The following is a 19,700-nucleotide window of genomic DNA, read 5'->3' as shown; positions in this document are numbered from 1 at the left end:
AGTTGAGAGATAGACAAAATGTTGGCGCAGTGGTTTGGGAATAAGACACACACACATACAGACACACACACTTCTGTTGTGTAGCAATGGTTTTTACTAACGCTTACATATATCAAGCAATATTTTATATAGGGGAAATAAGTAAAGTAATCCTGCAATGAATATGACTTGAAAGTCCACTAATATTTAATGCTTCTTATTTAGAGGAATATGGGAGATGTATCTGAATCATGTGGGGCAGGGAGGTGAGGGATGGTGGCAGAAATGCATCTTTTCATTGAGAAACACTAAAGGATAATTTATCCTTTTCCTAAGGTTCTTTTTTTTCCTGTGTGCCTTCTTAAAGGTTTGACAAGCTCAAACTTTAACCCATATCTGTCCATATTTGAATTACAGAGTTAAAATTTTGCTTCTATAGCCTATATGGACACACACAAACTCTGAAGAACAAGAACTGAAATAATTATACTTAAAATTCAAGTTTCAAAAGTATGACATGATGAGAAGGGGGTGCAGTGTGGAGACAAAAGAGAAGAACTCACATCTTAAATAGAATTTTCCTTCTTGCTCACCACTGGCTCCCATGTTGGTTTTAAAGAAAGAAAAGGGAAGACAAGCTGGAATAGAATAGTGGTATCTCTTGTCTTCTGTAGCTTTAACTATTCCAATTTACATCTTCAAATTTCCAAACTTGAGTATGTTATGCATGAAAACGTGCCTTTAAGAAATGTCTCTAAATGGCTTAAAGATTAGTCATGCCTCCCTGATACTTTCACAGTATCTTTAAACTGCTCCGATGTTCTACAGTGGTAAAGATGCATGATCATTGTGAAGAATATGTGTTTAAAAACGTATTCATGTAAATTGATACAGGCAGTGTGGAGAACAGTAAGGAGGTACCTTAAAAAACTAAAAATAGAACTACCATATGACCCAGCAATCCCACTACTGAGCATATACCCTGAGAAAACCATAATTCAAAAGGAGACATGTACCACAATGTTCATCACAGCACTGTTTACAATAGCCAGGACATGGAAGCAACCTAAGTGTCCATTGACAGATGAATGGATAAAGAAGATGTGGCACATATATACAATGGAATATTACTCAGCCATAAAAAGAAACGAAATTGAGTTATTTGTAGTGAGGTGGATGGACCTAGAGTCTGTCATACAGAGTGAAGTAAGTCAGAAAGAGAAAAACAAATACTGTATGCTAACACACATATATGGAATCTAAAAAAAAAAAAGTTTCTGAAGAACCTAAGGGCAGGACAGGAATAAAGACACAGACGTAGAGAATGGACTTGAGGATACGGGGAGGGGGATGGGTAAGCTGGGACGAAGTGAGAGAGTGGCATGGACATATATACACTACCAAACGTAAAATAGATAGCTAGTGGGAAGCAGCCACATAGCACAGGGAGATCAGCTCGGTGCTTTGTGACCACCTAGAGGGGTGGGATAGGGAGGGTGGAGGGAGATGCAAGAGGGAGGGGATATGGGATGTAGGTATACATATAGCTGGTTCACTTTGTTATAAAGCAGAAACTAACACACCATTGTAAAGCAACTCCAATAAAGATGTAAAAAATAAAAATGTTTAAAGTACTTAGATAGAGAAAAGTACCAACCCTTTGGTAAGGAGACTTTATAAACCAAGCTGTAATCAAAATGGAACTATATAAAAATTAACAATTTGATTAAATAAACACTTTCAGTGTTAATTAGCTTTTCATTAGAAAGGAGGAAGACCAGACAAGTAAAATCTTATTCTGAAACTGTCAAATTCTCATAGAGATCTCTGTAAACTTTTGACTGTGGTTCCTTAACTTGTCCTTCCAAGTTTGAAACTCTATGGAATTGACTCTTTTGTCTCATCTCTTTTACAGGCTATTGAAAAGTATTGCCGAGTCACTGGTGGATTTTCTGGCGTGAAGGATGTATATTCCTCTACTCCTACGCATGATGATGTACAGCAGAGCTTCTTTCTTGCTGAAACATTAAAGTAAGTAGATGCCTTAAAAAATTTTTTTTAATTGTAGGCAGGTTTTGCTCTGTGGTCACTACATGATGAATTATGACTATGTGATGTTACACTATATTTTATTACAAAAATCTTTCTATGTAATTGTGTCTTCAATTTTTAGCTACATCTCATGAAGGCATTTTGTCAAATAAGAGTACCTTTATTTTGTATTTAGCTCTTTACTATGCATTAGAATCACCTAGAAGACTTCGTAAAATACAGATTACCGGGCCATGCCCAGTTTCTGATTCAGTAGGTCTAGGGTGGACCCTAAGAATTTACATTCTGACAAACTCCCAGGTGGTACGGATGATGCTCGTCCTGGGATCACACCTCAACTCCCTGTTCTAGCTAATGAAATCTGTTAGGAACAATCTTAAGAGTTTTGATGGTTACTAGAGGGTGTATGACCATAGCCACCCATCCTCCCAATGAGGTTTCCTGTAAAGAAATCTGTATAAAGGGAATAATTGAAAAGAAAAAAGAAAAAAGCTTTATTATTTGGGCTTATAGTCAGAATCCCAGGCAGAATTATACAAACTTTCCTGGAAGAAGGAGGAGACCTTAAATATGTCTACTTCCCAAAACCCCTGCAAAATAAGGTCCTTAATACCTTCTTTTAAATTTCACATTTCTATTTCCAGTCAGTCTCTACTTGAATACCTGATAAACTGTCACCACATTTGTCCCAAAAAATATTATTTCCAGACATTGTTCAGGTTATTTGAGGATATATCAGTAGGCAAAAGGGAAAAAAATTCTCAGTCTCTTGGACTTTACATTCTAGTATACTTCTAGCTTACATTCTGGTGTATTATGGTTTAAATGTACATGTCTCAAACTACGTTTCTTATCCTAAATGGCAATCTTACTCCAATTTTTCTTTTATTATCCCTCATATTTTTATTTTCCTATCTTCTCAGCTTGTATGTTATAGTTATTTCTTTTTTTCTCATTCTAATATATCACTTTCTTGTTATATCATTTCTTTATTTTGCCCCCTCGTTTCCATATCTGTAGTTGACCCTAGACCAAACCCTTATTTTGCTGAGATGGTTTAGTCAGTTCCCTACCTCCAGTCATTTCTTGTATTTGTTTATCCTGTGTCATTAGGCTTGAGACTGTACGAGATAGTTGAAAGAGCACTGGACTGGAAGACAAAACTGCAGGAGCTTTAGTTATACACTTGCTACAACCTAGTTGAAGGAACATGTCAAAATAAAACTTCCTTGCTTTCAGTTTTCATAGTTGTCAACTGTGGAATTTGACCCAAATTATGTAAGATCTCTCTCTTTTAAAATTTTGTTTACTGTTTTTTAAGCCCAGAAAAATCGTAAGAATAGTACAATGATTGTATCTTTCACCTAGAGTTACCTTTTGTTAATTTTTGCTGCATTCCCATACCCCCATGTATATGTATACATAGACACAGTTCTACTTGTTTGCTTATTTATTTATTTGCTTTATAATTTGAGAGTTACCAGCATTCTGTTATTTACCCAGGAATTTTTAGGAAAAGGGCATAATCTTACACAATCACAATACGGTTATCACGTTTGTGAAACTTAACATTCATACAGTACTGCTGCTTAGTATGTAGTCCATTTTCAAATTTCTCAATTGTTCTAATAATGTACTTTATAATTTTTTTTTAACCCCAACCCAGGGTCCAATAAAGGATCAATTGTTGCATTTGCTTCTCATGTTTCTTAGTCTACTTTAACCTAGAACAAAGTTTCCTTATTCTTCTTTTGTCTTTTATGACATTGACATTAAGTATTCAGGCTAGTTGTTTTGAAGAATGTCCCTCAATTTAGATATTTGTGATTGTTTCCTTATGATCAGATTTAGGTTAAACATTTTTGGCATGAATATTATATAGATGATGTGGCCTCATTTCATCTCATAAAGAGGCACATGATAACGGTTTAACTCATTGATGATTTTAAATTTGATCATAGGGTTAGATTTGATTATAAGGTCATGTAAAGAATCTTTTTTCTGTTTGTAATAAGTGATCTGTGGAGTGATAACTTTGAGACTGTGTGAATATCCTTTTTCCAACAGTCTTTCTCACTCAGTGTTATTAGCATCTTTCCTGAGCATCTTGCCTGAATTGAATATTACTACAGTAGTGGTAAAATGCTGATTTTGAGGCCTCCTCTAGTCTTAGAAATTACTTGATTTTCAACATTCATATACCATTTTCTTCATGTCACTCTTCTCCTGCTCAAAAGCTCCAATGGCTCATTCATCTCTAGCTTCATTTCTCACTTCTTTTCTTTATATATTCTATCCTTAAACCAAGTTAATCTATCTGTTTATATATCTACCCATCTATAATTTGTTCTTCTGAATTTCATTGTCTATTTCATATTTCTTTGGCTCTGGCAGGAATGTCTTTATTCTTTCTATCAGTTAATGCCCCTCTCTAAATAAAGTTCAGATCTTACCTCTTGCAGGTTGGCTTTCATAATTAATTCTCAAATGCCTCCTCAGTACACACCTTGAGCACTTTAGCACATGGGGTAGGGCTGCAAATACACATGCGCCGTGCTGCTTTTCCCCTTGTAGTATATGGGATATCACCAGTTGACCTTGGTACTTTTCCCTGCCAAGTTCAAGTTCAGGAAGAATCCTTCTCAACGCAGTACTCTAGGTAACCAGTTATATATATACACACACACAAATACATTTGGATCAATAAAAGTAGAAAAAGTCAAAGGAGGAATCATACAGGTATTTATAACAAAACCTAGGCTAAGAAAATTATTACAGTTGAGCACTACATCCATTTCACCTCAGCTCAAATGTTGCATGTTTATTTGAAGGTCTGATAAATTGAGAAAAGTGTGCATGTTGAGGATACATTTCAGTCAGTTTTTCTTGAGTTCATATATGTCAGGTATTAAATAGCTAAGAAAAATCACAGGTTAGTTGGAAACATAGTCTTCTTAATGAATTTATTATTAAAAGAAAAGAGAAATACATAAAATTAAGACCAAGTTTACCACCATGGTGTGTCTGCTTTCAGTGGTATCAGAATCTCCAGGGCAGAAGTTGTTTTGTGTGTGTGCACCTGTCTGTGTATCTTGCTTGTGTGCTTTTTCCCCCTTCCTATCTTAAAATTCAAAATTTGAATATAATGGCAAAATTCTGGAAAACTATATATATAAGAATATGTCAATACTTTTATATAGTGAAAGCTATGGAAAAAGATGTACATGGATGTTTATTGAAGTTATAAAAATAAAGAGTTACTATATGTTCAATATTAGTTGAAAGGTTAAATAAATTATGGCACATCCACAACGGGTATTATGGAACCAATAGCAATTATAGACTCATCACGGTATAATGTTAAGTGAGCTATTAAGTGCATATATACATATATAGATGCACATCTTAATATTATTTCAATAACATCAAAATGTATACTGTGATTTAGCTTAATTGGTGGTATTCTTTTAAATCCATTTCTGGTTTTGCTTTTGTAATCAGGTAAAACATTTTTTTAAATAAGTTAAACTGCAGTCACATTTTCCTGTCTCAAATTCATTTGCTGTCTTTGTGCCTAGAATCAAAAGACATTTTTTGAGCTGCAAAAAAATTTAGAGATCCAACATACACCACTGCAATCCATTCCTCCCCTCTACACATAGACATTCCCAATGCTGAAAAATCTCTTTACAACATACAGAATATTTTGTCATAAAGTCTTTTGTTAATCTCTAGTTTTTTGTTAATCTCTAGTTAACAGGCAGCTCACTGCCTCATAAGGCTAACCCATTACATTGTTCAGAAGCTTTCATTGTTAGAAATATCTTTCTTATATTGAGTTAAAATCTGCTTCACTGTGCGATCCATTCAGTGATCCATACTTTACCATTTGGAAATACGGAGTCTTCTACATGGATGTTAACTAAAAATACTTGTATTTATCAGGCTAAAGGTGACAAGTTTCTGTACTATTTCTTTCTGATACCAGTCTGGTTGACTTCTCTAGAGATGATTCCATGGTTTTCTAGACTGAACACTGCATTTAAGATGTGAATAAACCAGTGCAGAGTACCAATTGCTAATTTGGTCTTTATACCTTCATCAAAGCAAGATACTATTGTATTCTGTTTTCTGGTAGCCCTGTCAATATAGCTTGAAATTTTGATATAGGTCTTTTTTTTTTTTTAACATGAACTAAGATAATTATTTTCTATCTTACATTGGTATGATTAGCTTTTATGAAATTTATTACATTTTACCTTTATCCATTATTAAATCTTATTTTGTTAGATTTAACATATTCTAATTTATTGAAAGTTTTTTGAACTCTTGAGTTTTTCATTTAATGTATTAGCTATTCTACCTTTGTGTCACTTACAGATTTAATAGGTATGCCTTTTCTGTATATACCCAAGTTAATCAAACATTAAAGACATCTAACCTATGTATTCTTAACCAGTTCATACTTATCTGTCTTTTCCCAACTCTTTCCCTTAATAGCTGTGTGACATTGGACAAGTTACTTAATATTTCTCTACCTCAGTTTCATCATCCGTAAAACAGGAATTACTAATAGTATCATCTCAAGGGCTTGTTATGGGGATTAATATAGCGAAGCCCTTAGAATTATACCTGGCACAAAATACAAGATAGCAGGTATAAAGTCACTATAGGACAGTAGGGCTGGGAGATGGGGAAAAAAGGTAGACGTGAAGCAATGGAGGACAAGGACAAACTAGAACTCACAAGGACCAACGATCCCACATATGTGTCTCACTGCCTCTAGCGTTGATAAACGGGTGACTTGCAGAAGTAGCTGGCACCTTCTGCCACAGGGCTATACATGCCTGGCCTGGGAACTGGAGAAATTGATGAGGAGCTCCAACAGGAACTGCAGAAATTGCAGGTCTGGCAGCTGCCCCACACCTCTGAGGTGAGCCAGGTAATCACTGACAACATGCATAACTTTAACAGCATGTGGCAACCCTGCACCGTCCCTCAGAGCATTATGGCTCCTGCTTTACTTCAGCCTCCACATCACATGCATATGTTTTTGTAGCCAACCCTAACCCAGAACCATACAGAGAAAGTAATTCTGACAAATACAGTTCCAGCTTAGCTATGCTGAACAAAGTATACAATCACCACAGGAGACAGGTCCTTCCAGATAGTGAAAAATATTATAACCTACTTTATATCATATGGTATACAGTATTTGTATATAAAAGAGATCATTTTAAAAGTATTATAAAGCTATACTAATTAAAAGCCTTTAGTAGTAGTACAAGAATAAATGGAACAGTGGAACAGGATAGTTTGGAAATAGGCCCACTTATATGTAGAAATGTTATCTTTGAAAAATGGCAGTTCGGATCATTGAGGAAAAATTAAATAATTTAATAAAGGAAGTTAGAAAAATTATCCATTAGAAAAAAAATAAAACGGTATTCCTGTAAATAATAAAACTGATCTTATAGAACATAGCTTTAAATATTAAACATGAAATAAAATCCTGAAAAAATTTGGAAGTTTTTTTTTCTCCCTACTCTGGGGGTGAAGATGGCATGACACAAAACCCAGAAACCATAGAAGAAAAAGATTTAAATTTTTAACTACAGAAAAATGGACATCTGTAAGAAAAAAAAAAGAACATTAAACAAAGTAAGACAGATGACACACTGGGAAAATATATTTGCAATACATTTGATAGTCAATGGGTAAATTTTCTTAAAATGTGAAATTATTAAGGAATAAGTATTAAGTTAAAATAAGTAAAGGCAGTTCACTGTAAAATACAGATGGAAAATACCATAAATACATGAAAAATAAATATTTGACCCACTCATGAAGAAATGAAATAAAACTAATAATCAAATACCATGTTTCACTATCAGATTACTTAAGATTTTAAAAGTTTGCAATCTGGTGTTAATAAGGATGTATGGATCCAGTCACTTATAAATGCTGGAAGTGAGAATGTATGTTGTTTGATGTGAGTGATTTCAGTGAAATCTGAAAAAGAACCCGTTGAAATATTAAGAGCACATTAATTTTGCTTCAGTAATCCTACTTCTAGAAGTTATCCTACAGGTATACTTCCCGAAGTGAGAAAGATGGATAAAAAAGATTGCTCCTTACTTCCATATTGTTTATATTCTTTGCTCTTATACTGAATAATTAAGATTAAGTGCTGCATGTACCTTTTTAGGCACATCTCCTGTTACACCACTTTCCCCATGCATTTATTTGATCCATACCTGCCCACTGTACATTTTCACTTATGTGTTTTTACTCTTGCTTTCCCTTCTGTGTGAAATTTATCGTTCCTTTTTTTTAATCCCTTACAAAATCCTATTACTTTGTCAAGGTCTAGCTCGAATATTACTATCTCTGTGAATCCTCTTCAACACTAAGACAGAATTAAGCCATTTTTAGGTATACTTAAAATACTTCCTTTGTTCTGATAGTCTACGTGAAATATTAATATCCTCACTGCTTACTTTCATGTTTGGGATAGAGTATACATACATTGAACAGATGTTTGTTGAACTGTACAGAAATAACAGCATAGCACTTGTCATGTTAAAATTAGTCAGATAAACATCTATCTCCTCTGTCTTGTGTAGGTCCTGAGAAATCAAGGCTAATGTGGTTTGTTTTTAATACAGATATTTTTTAAAGTGTAAAAACAGTATGTGGATATAGGAAAATGAATTAAGTAGTATGAAACAGAAAAAATGAAAAAAGTTTCTCTGTATTCCACATGTAGTTTCACTTCCCAAAGATAACTACAGTTGACCCTTGAATAACAGAGGTTCAACCTTGCAGATCCACTTATATACAGATTATTTTCAATAAATATACTGGAAAGTTTTTGGAGATTTGTGACAATTTGAAAAAATATGCAGGTGAATTGAGTGGTCTAGAAATATTGAAAAAATTAAGGAAAAAGTCAGGTACATCATGAATTCATAAAATATATGTACATACTGGTCCATTATACCATTTACTGCCATAAAATATACACAAATCTATTATTAAAAGTTAAAATTTCTCAAAACTTACACAAACACTTAGGCTATAGATGGCGACATTTGCATCCAGTGATTCGAGTATATGCTTAAAATGCCTAGTGATGAACCAATCCCTCCCATCAGGAAACTTACACAAGCCTCTTAGATAGCCTCATCCACCAGAGGGCAGACAGCAGAAGCAAGAAGAACTACAGTCCTGCAGCCTGTGGAACAAAAACCACATTCACAGAAAGATAGACAAGATGAAAGGGAAGAAGGCTATGTACCAGATGAAGGAACAAGATAAAACCCCAGAAAAACAACAAAATGAAGTGGAGATAGGCAACCTTCCAGAAAAAGAATTCAGAATAATGATGGTGAAGATGATCCAGGACCTCGGAAAAAGAATGGCGGCAAAGATCGAGAAAATGCAAGAAAGGTTTAAGAAAGACCTAGGAGAATTAAAGAACGAACAAACAGACATGAACAATACGATAACTGAAATGAAAACTACACTAGAAGGAATCAATAGCAGAATAACTGAGGCAGAACGGATAAGTGACCTGGAAGACAGAATGGTGGAATTCACTGCTGCAGAACAGAATAAAGAAAAAATAATGAACAGAAATGAAGACAGCCTAAGAGACCTCTGGGACAACATTAAATGCAGCAACATTCGCATTATAGGAGTCCCAGAAAGAGAAGAGAGAGAGAAAGGACCAGAGAAAATATTTGAAGAGACTATAGTTGAAAACTTCCCTAACATGGGAAAGGAAATAGCCACCCAAGTCCAGGAAGCGCAGAGAGCCTCATACAGGATAAACCCAAGGAGAAACATGCCAAGACACATAGTAATCAAACTGGCAAAAATTAAAGACAAAGAAAAATTATTGAAAGCAGCAAGGGGAAAACGACAAATAACATACAAGGGAACTCCCATAAGGTTAACAGCTGACTTCTCAGCATAAACTCTACAAGCCAGAAGGGAGTGGCATGATATACTTACAGTGATGAAAGGGAAGAACCTACAACCAAGATTACTCTAACTTGCAAGGATCTCATTCAGATTCGATGGAGAAATCAAAAGCTTTACAGACAAGCAAAAGCTAAGAGAATTCAGCACCACCAAACCAGCTATACAACAAATACTAAAGGAACTTCTATAAGTGGGAAACACGAGAAGAAAAGGACCTACAAAAAGAAACCCAAAACAATTAAGAAAATAAATGGTCTTAGGAACATACATATCGATAATTACCTTAAACGTGAATGGATTAAATGCTCCAACCAAAAGACACAGGCTTTCTGAGTAGATACGAAAACAAGACCCATATATATGCTGTCTACAAGAGACCCACGTCAGACCTAGGGACACATACAGACTGAAAGTGAGGGGATGGAAAAAGATCTTCCATGCAAGTAGAAATCAAAAGAGAGCTGGAGTAGCAATGCTCATATCAGATAAAATGGACTCTAAAATAAAGAATGTTACAAGAGACAAGGAAGGACACTACATAATGATCAAGGGATCGATCCAAGAAGAAGATGTAACAACTATAAATATATATGCACCCCACATAGGAGAACCTCAATACATAAGGCAACTGCTAACAGCTATAAGAGAGGAAATCGACTGTAACACAGTAATAGTGGGGGACTTTAACACCTCACTTACACAAATGGACAGATCATGCAAAATGAAAATAAGGAAACGGAAGCTTTAAATGACACAATAGACCAGATAGATTTAATTGATATTTATAGGACATTCCATCCAAAAACAGTAGATTACATTTTCTTCTCAACTGCGCACGGAACATTCTCCAGGATAGATCACATCTTGGGTCACAAATCAAGCCTCATTAAATTTAAGAAAATTGAAATCATATCAAGCATCTTTTCTGATCAAAATGGTATGAGATTAGAAATGAATCACAGTGAAAAAAAGGTAAAAAACACCAACACATGGAGGCTAAACAATAAGTTACTAAATAACCTAAGATATCACTGAAGAAATCAAAGAGGAAATCAAAAAATACCTAGAGACAAATGACAATGGAAACACGACAATCCAAAACCTATGGGATGCAGCCAAAGCAGTTCTCAGAAGGAAGTCTATAGCTATACAAGCCTACCACAAGAAACAAGAAAAATCTCAAATAAACAATCTAACCTTACACCTAAAGGAACCGGAGAAAGAAGTACAAACAAAACCCAAAGTTAGCAGAAGGAAAGAAATCATAAAGATCAGATCAGAAATGAATGAAATAGAAACAAAGAAACCAATAGCAAAGATCAATAAAACTAAAAGTTGCGTCTTTGAGAAGATAAACAAAATTGATAAACCATTAGCCAGACTCATCAAGAGGGAGAGGACTCAAATCAATAAAATTAGAAATGAAAAAGAAGAAGTTACAACAGACACCGCAGAAAATACAAAGCATCCTAAGAGACTACTACCAGCAACGCTATGCCAATAAAATGGACAACCTGGAAGAAATGGACAAATTCTTAGAAAGGTATAACCTTCCAAGACTGAACCAGGAAGAAATAGAAAATATGAACAGACCAATCACAAGTAACGTAATTGAAGCTGTGATTTAAAATCTTCCAATAAACAAAAGTCCAGGACCAGATGGCTTCACCGGGGAATTCTATCAAACATTTAGAGGAGAGCTAACATCCATCCTCCTAAAACTCTTCCAAAAACTTGCAGAGGAAGGAACACTCCCAAACTCATTCTATGAGGCCACCATCACCCTGATACCAAAACCAGACAGAGATACTACAAGAAAAGAAAATTACAGACCAATATCACTGATGAATATAGATGCAAAAATCCTCAACAAAATACTAGCAAACAGAATCCAACCACAGATTAAAAGGATCATACACCATGATCAAGTGGGATTTATCCCAGGGATGTGAGGATTCTTTAATATACGCAAATCAATCAATGTGATACACCATATTAACAAATTGAAGAATAAAAACCATATGCTCATCTCAATAGATGCAGTAAAAGCTTTTGACAAAATTCAACACCCATTTATGATAAAAAATTTTCCAGAAAGTGGGCATAGAGGGAACCTACCTCAACATAATAAAGGCCATGTATGACAAACCCACAGCAAACATCATTCTCAATGGTGAAAAACTGAAAGCATTTCCTCTAAGATCAGGAAAAAGACAAAGCTGTCCACTGTCACCACTATTATTCAGCATAGTTTTGGAAGTCCTAGCCATAGCAATCAGAGAAGAAAAAGAAATAAACGGAATACAAATTGGAAAAGAAGTAAAACTGTCACTCTTTGCAGGTGACATGACACTATACATAGAGGATCCTAAAGATGCCACCAGAAAACTACTAGAGCTAATCAATGAATTTGGTAAAGTTGCAGGATACAAAATTAATGTACAGAAATCTCTTGCATCCCTATACACTAACGATGAAAAATCTGAAAGAGAATTTAAGGAAACACTCCCATTTACCACTGCAACAAAAAGAATAAAATATCTAGGAATAAACCTACCTAGGGAGACAAAAGACCTGTATGCAGAAAACTATAAGACACTGATGAAGGAAATTAAAGATGATGCCAACAGATGGAGAGATATACCATGTTCTTGGATTGGAAGAATAAATATTGTGAAAATGACTATACTATCCAAAGCAATCTACAGATTCAGTGCAATCCCTATCAAATTACCAATGGCATTTTTTACGGAACTAGAACAAAAAATCTTAAAATTTGTATGGAGACACAGAAGACCCCGAATAGCCAAAGCAGTCTTGAGGGAAAAAAACGGAGCTGGAGGAATCAGGCGCCCTGATTTCAGACTTACTACAAAGCTACAGTAATCAAGACAATATGGTACTGGCACAAAAGCGGAAACATAGATCAATGGAACAAGATAGAAAGCCCAGAGATAAGCCAACGCGCCTATGGTCAACTAATCTATGACAAAGGAGGCAAGGATATGCAATGGAGAAAAGACAGTCTCTTCAATAAATGGTGCTGGGAAAACTGGACAGCTACGTGTAAAAGAATGAAATTAGAACACTCCCTAACACCAAACACAAAAATAAACTCAAAATGGATTAGAGACCTAAATGTAAGACCAGACACTATAAAACTCTTAGAGGAAAACATAGGCAGAACACTCTTTGACATAAGTCACAGCAAGATCTTTTTTGATCCACCTCCTAGAGTAATGGAAATAAAAACAAAAATAAACAAATGGGACCTAATGAAACTTCAAAGCTTTTGCACAGCAAAGGAAACCATAAACAAGACGAAAAGACAACCCTCAGAATGGGAGAAAATATTTGCAAATGAATCAGTGGACAAAGGATTAATTTCCAAAATATATAAACAGCTTATGCAGCTCCATATTAAAGAAACAGACAACCCAATCCAAAAATGGGCAGAAGACCTAAATAGACATTTCTCCAAAGAAGACATACAGATGGCCAAGAAGCACATGAAAAGTTGCTCAACGTCACTAATTATTAGAGAAATGCAAATCAAAACTACAATGAGGTATCACCTCACACCAGTTAGAATGGGCATCATCAGAAAATCTACAAACAACAAATGCTGGAGTGGATGTGGAGGAAAGGGAACCCTCTTGCTCTGTTGGTGGGAATGTAAATTGATACAGCCACTATGGGGAACCGTATGGATGTTCTTTAAAAAACTAAAAATAGAATTACCATATGATCAAGCAATCCCACTACTGGGCATATACCCAGAGAAAACCATAATTCAAAAAGACACATGCACCCCAGTGTTCATTGCAGCACTATTTACAGTAGCCAGGTCACGGAAGCAACCTAAATGCCCATGGACAGACGAATGGATAAAGAAAATGTGGTACATATATACAATGGAATATTACTAAGCCATAGAAAGGAATGAAATTGGGTCATTTGTTGAGCCGTGGATGGATCTAGAGACTGTAAGTAAGAGTGAAGTAAGTCAGAAAGAGAAAAACAAATATCGTATATTAACGCATGTATGTGGAACCTAGAAAAATGGTACAGGTGAACCAGTTTGCAGGGCAGAAATTGAGACACAGATGTAGAGAACAAATGTATGGACACCAAGGGGGGAGAGCCGCAGTGGGGTGGGGATGGTGGTGTGATGAATTGGGCGATTGGGATTGACATGTATACACTGATGTTTGTAAAGTTGAGGACTAATAAGAACCTACTGTATAAAAAAGTAAAATAAAATCCAAAAATTAAAAAAAGATGCCTAGTGATGCTAATCATCTCCATGTGAGCAGTTCATCTCTCTAGTAAATTGTGTATCAAGAAAAAAGCGATCTCTCCCTGTTTTTAAGTATATTTTTCATCATGTTTAGTGTAATGCTGTAAATCTTGGATAGCACCATGGGACCCCTACAAAGTGCCACTAGTGATGCTGGACATGTTCCTAAGAAGCAGAGAAAAGTCAAGACATTGATATTTCAAGAAAAAGTTGAATTGCTTGATATGTACTGTAGATTGAGGTCTGTAGCTGTGTTTTCTCACGACTGCATGATAGATGAATCCAGTGTAAGGACGAGTATGAAAAAAAAAAGAAAAATTCATTAAGCCATCACTGCAGCTACACCAGCAGGCACAAAAACCTTGCACTTTTTGCAAAATACCTTTTTATCTTGTATTGAAAATGCAGCTTTTTTTTTTTTTTTTTTTTTGCGGTACACGGGCCTCTCACTGTTGTGGCCTTTTCCGCCATGGAGCACAGGCTCCGGATGCGCAGGCCCAGTGGCCATGGCCCACGCGACCAGCCGCTCCGCGGCATGTGGGATCCTCCCGGACCGGGGCACGAACCCGCGTCCCCTGCATCGGCAGGCGGACTCCCAACCACTGCGCCACCAGGGAAGCCCCGAAAATGCAGCTTTTTATGTGGGTGCAGGATTGCGAGGCATTCCTATAGACTCTAATATGATTTGAGAAAAAGCAAAGTCATTATATGACAACTTAAAGCAAAAGGAAGGTGCAGGATTTAATGCCTGTAGAGAATGGTTTGCTAATTTTAGAAAGAGCTTTGGCTTAAAAAGTGTCACTATAACACAACAGGAGAAGCAGCTTCTGCTGACCAAGAGGCAGCAGAGGAGTTCCCAGACACCATTAAGAAAATCATTGAGGAGAAAGAATATCTGCCTAAACAGGTTTTAATGCAGACAAAAGTGCCCTCTTCTGGAAAAGAAAAATGCCAGAGAGGACAGTTTTTAGTAAAGAAGAGAAGTAAGCACCAGGATTTAAGGCAGGAAGGGATAGGCTAACTCTACTGTTTTGTGCAAATGCAGTTGGGTTTATCGTAAGAACTGCCCTTATCTCCAAAGCTGCTAATTAACCCTTGAGCCTTGAGGGGCAAAGACAAACACCAGCAGCACGTCTTTTGTTTGTGTTATACTGTAAGAAGGCCTGAAGGAGAACCCTTTTTCTGAATGTGTTCCATCGTTGCTTTGTCCCTGAAGTCAGGAAGTACCTTGCCAGTAAGAGACTGCCTTTTAGGAAAGCAGCCGGGGGACGGGGGTGGTGGTGTGAAGAATTGGGAGATTGGGATTGACGTATGTACACTAATATGTATAAAATGGATAACTAATAAGAACCTGCTGTATAAAAAAATAAATAAAATTCAAAAAAAAAAAGACTGCCTTTTAGAGTTCTTTCGTTATTGGACAACGACCCTGGCCCCCTAGAACCCCCGAGTTCACCACCAAAGGCGTCAAAGTGGCCTACTTGCCTCCAAACACAACATCTCTAATTCAGCCTCTAGATCAGGGGGTCATAAGAACCTTTAAGGCTCATTTTACACAGTACTCTATGGAAAAGGCTGTCAGCGCTGTGGAAGAGAACCACAACAGAGAAAACATCATGAAAGTCTGGAAGGATTACACCACTGAATATGTCATCATTATTAAAGAAAAAGCCATTAAATTCTTGTTGGAGGAAACTGTGTCCAGATGTTGTGCATAACTTCACAGGATTTACAACAGAGCCAGTCAAGGAAATCAAGAAAGAGATTGTGGATATGGCAAAACAGGGAGGAGGCGAAGGGTTTCAAGATACAGATGTTGGAGGAATTTAAGAGCTATTAGACACCACACCAGAGGAATTAACAAAAGACGAGCGCTTCCAAACCAGTGGCAGATGATGAGGAAGAAGACATGGAAGAAGCAGTGCAGAAAACAGATGAACCTTAGACAATTTGGCAGGAGGGTTCCGATTATTCAAGACTGCTTTTGACTTCTTTTATGACATGGACCTTCTATGATATGGGCACTGAAACTAAAGCAAACAGTGGAGGAAGGATTGGAACCACATAGAAACTTTTTTGGAGAAATGAAAAAGCAAAAAAGTCAGAATTTATGACGTGTTCCCATAAAGCTATACTGAATGCGCCTTCCTCTCCTACCTCCCCTTCCACCTCTGAGACAGCAAGACCAACCTCCTCTCTTCCACTTCCTCCTCAGCCTACTCAACATGAAGATGATGAGGATGGAGACCTTTCTGATGGTGGTCCACTTAATGATTAGTTCATCATGTTGTACAGTTAATAAACTTATCTGTTGTGCATGTGTGTGAGTGTCTCCGTGTGAAAATCTAATAACTATATGGCAAGAACTGTATGGAATGAGATGTTTTTGTGTCATCATCGTCGCTTAAGTATTCATCATGTAGAACATCGTGTGCAAGACTTTTACTGCATTTCCACCAACAGTACACAAGGGTTTCCTTTTCTCCACATCTTCACCAACACTTGTTATCTTTTGTCTTTTTGATAATAGTCTTTGAAACAGGTGTGAGGTGGTATCTCATTGTGGTTTTGATTTGCATTTCCCTGATGGTTAGTAATGTTGAACATCTTTACGTGTATCAACTGTTGGCCATTTGTGTGTCTTTTTGGGAAAATGTTCAATTTCTCTGCCCATTTTTTAATTGGGTTGTTTGGTTTTTAGCTATTGAGTTGTGTTAGTTCTTTATATATTTTGGATATTAACCCCCGTCAGATATATGATTTGCAGCTATTTTCTCCCATTCTATAGGTTGCCTGTTCATTTTTTGGATTGTTTCTTTTGCTGTGCAGAAGCTTTTTAGTTTGATGTAGTTCCACTTATTTATTTTTGCCTTTGTTGCTTGTGCTTTTGGTGTCATATCCAAAAAATCATTGCCAAGACCCATGTCAAGGAGCTCTTTCTCTGTTTTCTTCTAGGAGTTTTACAGTTTCAGGTCTTAAGTAGCTTCTGATTGTATCACTTTATCATTTCTAATTGTATTTTTTAAAGCATTCCTGATTATCCTATATAAAATTTCAGTTTGTCCCCTTATTCCCTCATTTTCTCTTCCTTTAATTTTCACCATAGCACCTATCTTCTAACATACTGTATAATTTCCTTAGGCATATAAGAATATACGCCTTAGAATATGAACTCCACGAGGGCGGTGATATTTGTATATTTTAGTTATTGTTTTATCCCCAGCATCAGTGGTGGAGCCACACATAGTTGTTTCAGTATTAAATATTTGTGGAGTAAAGGATTGAATCATTTGATTCTGAGAGAGAGCTGAAAAACAGCAATTTTATAAGATCTTACAAAAATGGGAGTGGGAAGGAGAAGAGAATAATAGAACTATTTTATTTCCTGCTTGAGGCTCAGGGCTTGAACTCAGAATTCAGTTAGTGCTAGAATATAGCTAATAATGAGCGGGTCAAGAAATTAATAAAGCAAGAAGGAAAGGCACAAGGCAAGATGTGAAAAGTGGAGGAGTCAGGGCAGTTGATCTGTTTTCAGTAGAGAGTCAAAGGTTCAGATGCCCACATGAAGGAGAAAAGCAGAAACAGTACAAACTGGTGATAGAAGTTACAAAATTGGTAAACCTAGGGCAGTGGTTCTTAAACTTGAGCATGCATCAGAATCATCTGGAAAGCTTCTTAAAACAGATTGCTGAGCTCCATTGCCAAAGTTTCTGATTAGAAGGTCTAGAGTGGGATCTGAGAATTTTCATCTGTAACAAGTTTCCAAGTGATGCTGATGCTGCTGGTCTGGAGGATCACACTTTGAGACCACTGACACCTGTGACTCAGTAAACCACTTGTGGAAGCAATTAGGGATCAAGGAATTACCTATACTGACAAGGAATAGCTAGTATACCATGAGGTCATGTGGACAAATCATGGCTATATTTATGTGGTCCAGTCTCCTCAAATGGTATACTGAAGGTATACCATATTTTTTAATCCCTCTTAGGACTTACCACAGTGTCACTGCAATCCACATATTAGACACTAGGGGACACACACACAGAGTGAATTTCACTTGTGCTGTTTAATATAAGCATTTTTTTCAGTTTGCAAGCTGTGTACTTTGAAATATCCTTGCCAGTTTTCTTTTGCTGCAGTAGAGGGAGCTACAATTCAAATTATACTTATGTAGCAGTAACACATAATAAGATTATTTTCCTTTTCCATCATTCTTTTTTTCTTAACTTTAAAAATTGACATATATACACTATCGATACTATGTATGAAATAGGTAACTAATGAGAACCTACTGTATAGCACAGGGAAATCTACTCAGTGTTCTGTGGTGACCTAAATGAGAAGGAAATCCAAAAAAGAGGGGATATACGTATATGTATAGCTGATTCACTTTGCTGTACAGCAGAAACGAACACAACATTGTAAAGCAACTCTACGCCAATACAAAATAAATGAATAAAAAATAAATAAAATAAACATTGGCTTTATTAAAGTTTTCTAAGTGTACAGTTCATTGTATTTTGGCAAATATATAAGCTTGAGTAACTACAGCCACAGGTAATATGGACTATTTCCATCCTCATCTTGCAGTGAGTCCCACCCCAACCCTGAACACATAGCTGCTTTGTGTTACTATAGGTTGCCTGTATTATGCACTTTTTTTTGTTTGGCATTCTTTTCAGCATAATTTTTTTAGCTCAGTCAGTGCTGTTGCATGTATCAGTAGTCCATTCCTTTCTCTTGGTAGTATTCTGTTGTATGGCCTTTATTCATTCACTTTTTGGTGGTTCATTAGTCATATGCTTTTGAAAGGAATTCTGTTTGTTTACCATTTGACTACACATCAGTGTCTTGCTCTTAGTTTTTTCTATCTAGGAATTTTTAAATTTCTCCCTTAAAAGTAACTAATGCCACCTATTTTGCTGTTACCAAATAATTACTATCAAATAATTTGCTATTAAATAAAATTCTAAATGTTTTTAATCTTGGGGCTTCTTAAAGCAGAGACGGCAAATATAGAACTGTAGGAGCTAAAATATGTGGCAACAGTCTTCCTCTCAAAACTCAAGTAAATATTGCTGACTGAAGTTTTTTGTTCTAAGCTTGTCCTGGTTTTCAAAAAATGCCAGTGAGACTTCTGTTTCTCCCTTTGCAAGCAATTTTATGCATGTTTTTCCTGATATTTACCTAAGTTGGCTAATTAGGTGCTTTTTCTAGGGGAATATTTTAGTATTATAAGAAAGCTAGTAATATACAAATAGAGTAACAGATTTGTGGTAAATTACCAAAAATGTTAATTGTAGTATCTAGAAAATGAGTGTATATGGGTTTCGCTGTAAAATTCTTTCCAAGTTTCTGTAGGTTTGAAAGTTTTATA

The 19,700-nt window shown here is 36.1% G+C and overlaps 1 protein-coding gene across 1 annotated transcript in view; it reads left to right on the top strand.

Annotated features, from left to right (window-relative positions):
- MAN1A2 (mannosidase alpha class 1A member 2) overlaps positions 1-19,700 on the top strand; it is a 164,119-nt gene that overhangs the window by 129,438 nt on the left and 14,981 nt on the right. Inside the window, exon 12 of the mRNA XM_082834021.1 lies at positions 1,895-2,010. Within this exon, the coding sequence (XP_082690147.1) occupies positions 1,895-2,010 (116 nt within the window). The remainder of the gene's footprint in view (positions 1-1,894; positions 2,011-19,700) is intronic.

Source organism: Leucopleurus acutus, assembly GCF_964270905.1.
Source record: "Leucopleurus acutus genome assembly, chromosome: 2".
Taxonomy (NCBI): domain Eukaryota; kingdom Metazoa; phylum Chordata; class Mammalia; order Artiodactyla; family Delphinidae; genus Leucopleurus; species Leucopleurus acutus.
Note: the sequence above shows the minus strand (reverse complement) of the source record. Positions and strands in the feature narration are given on the sequence as shown.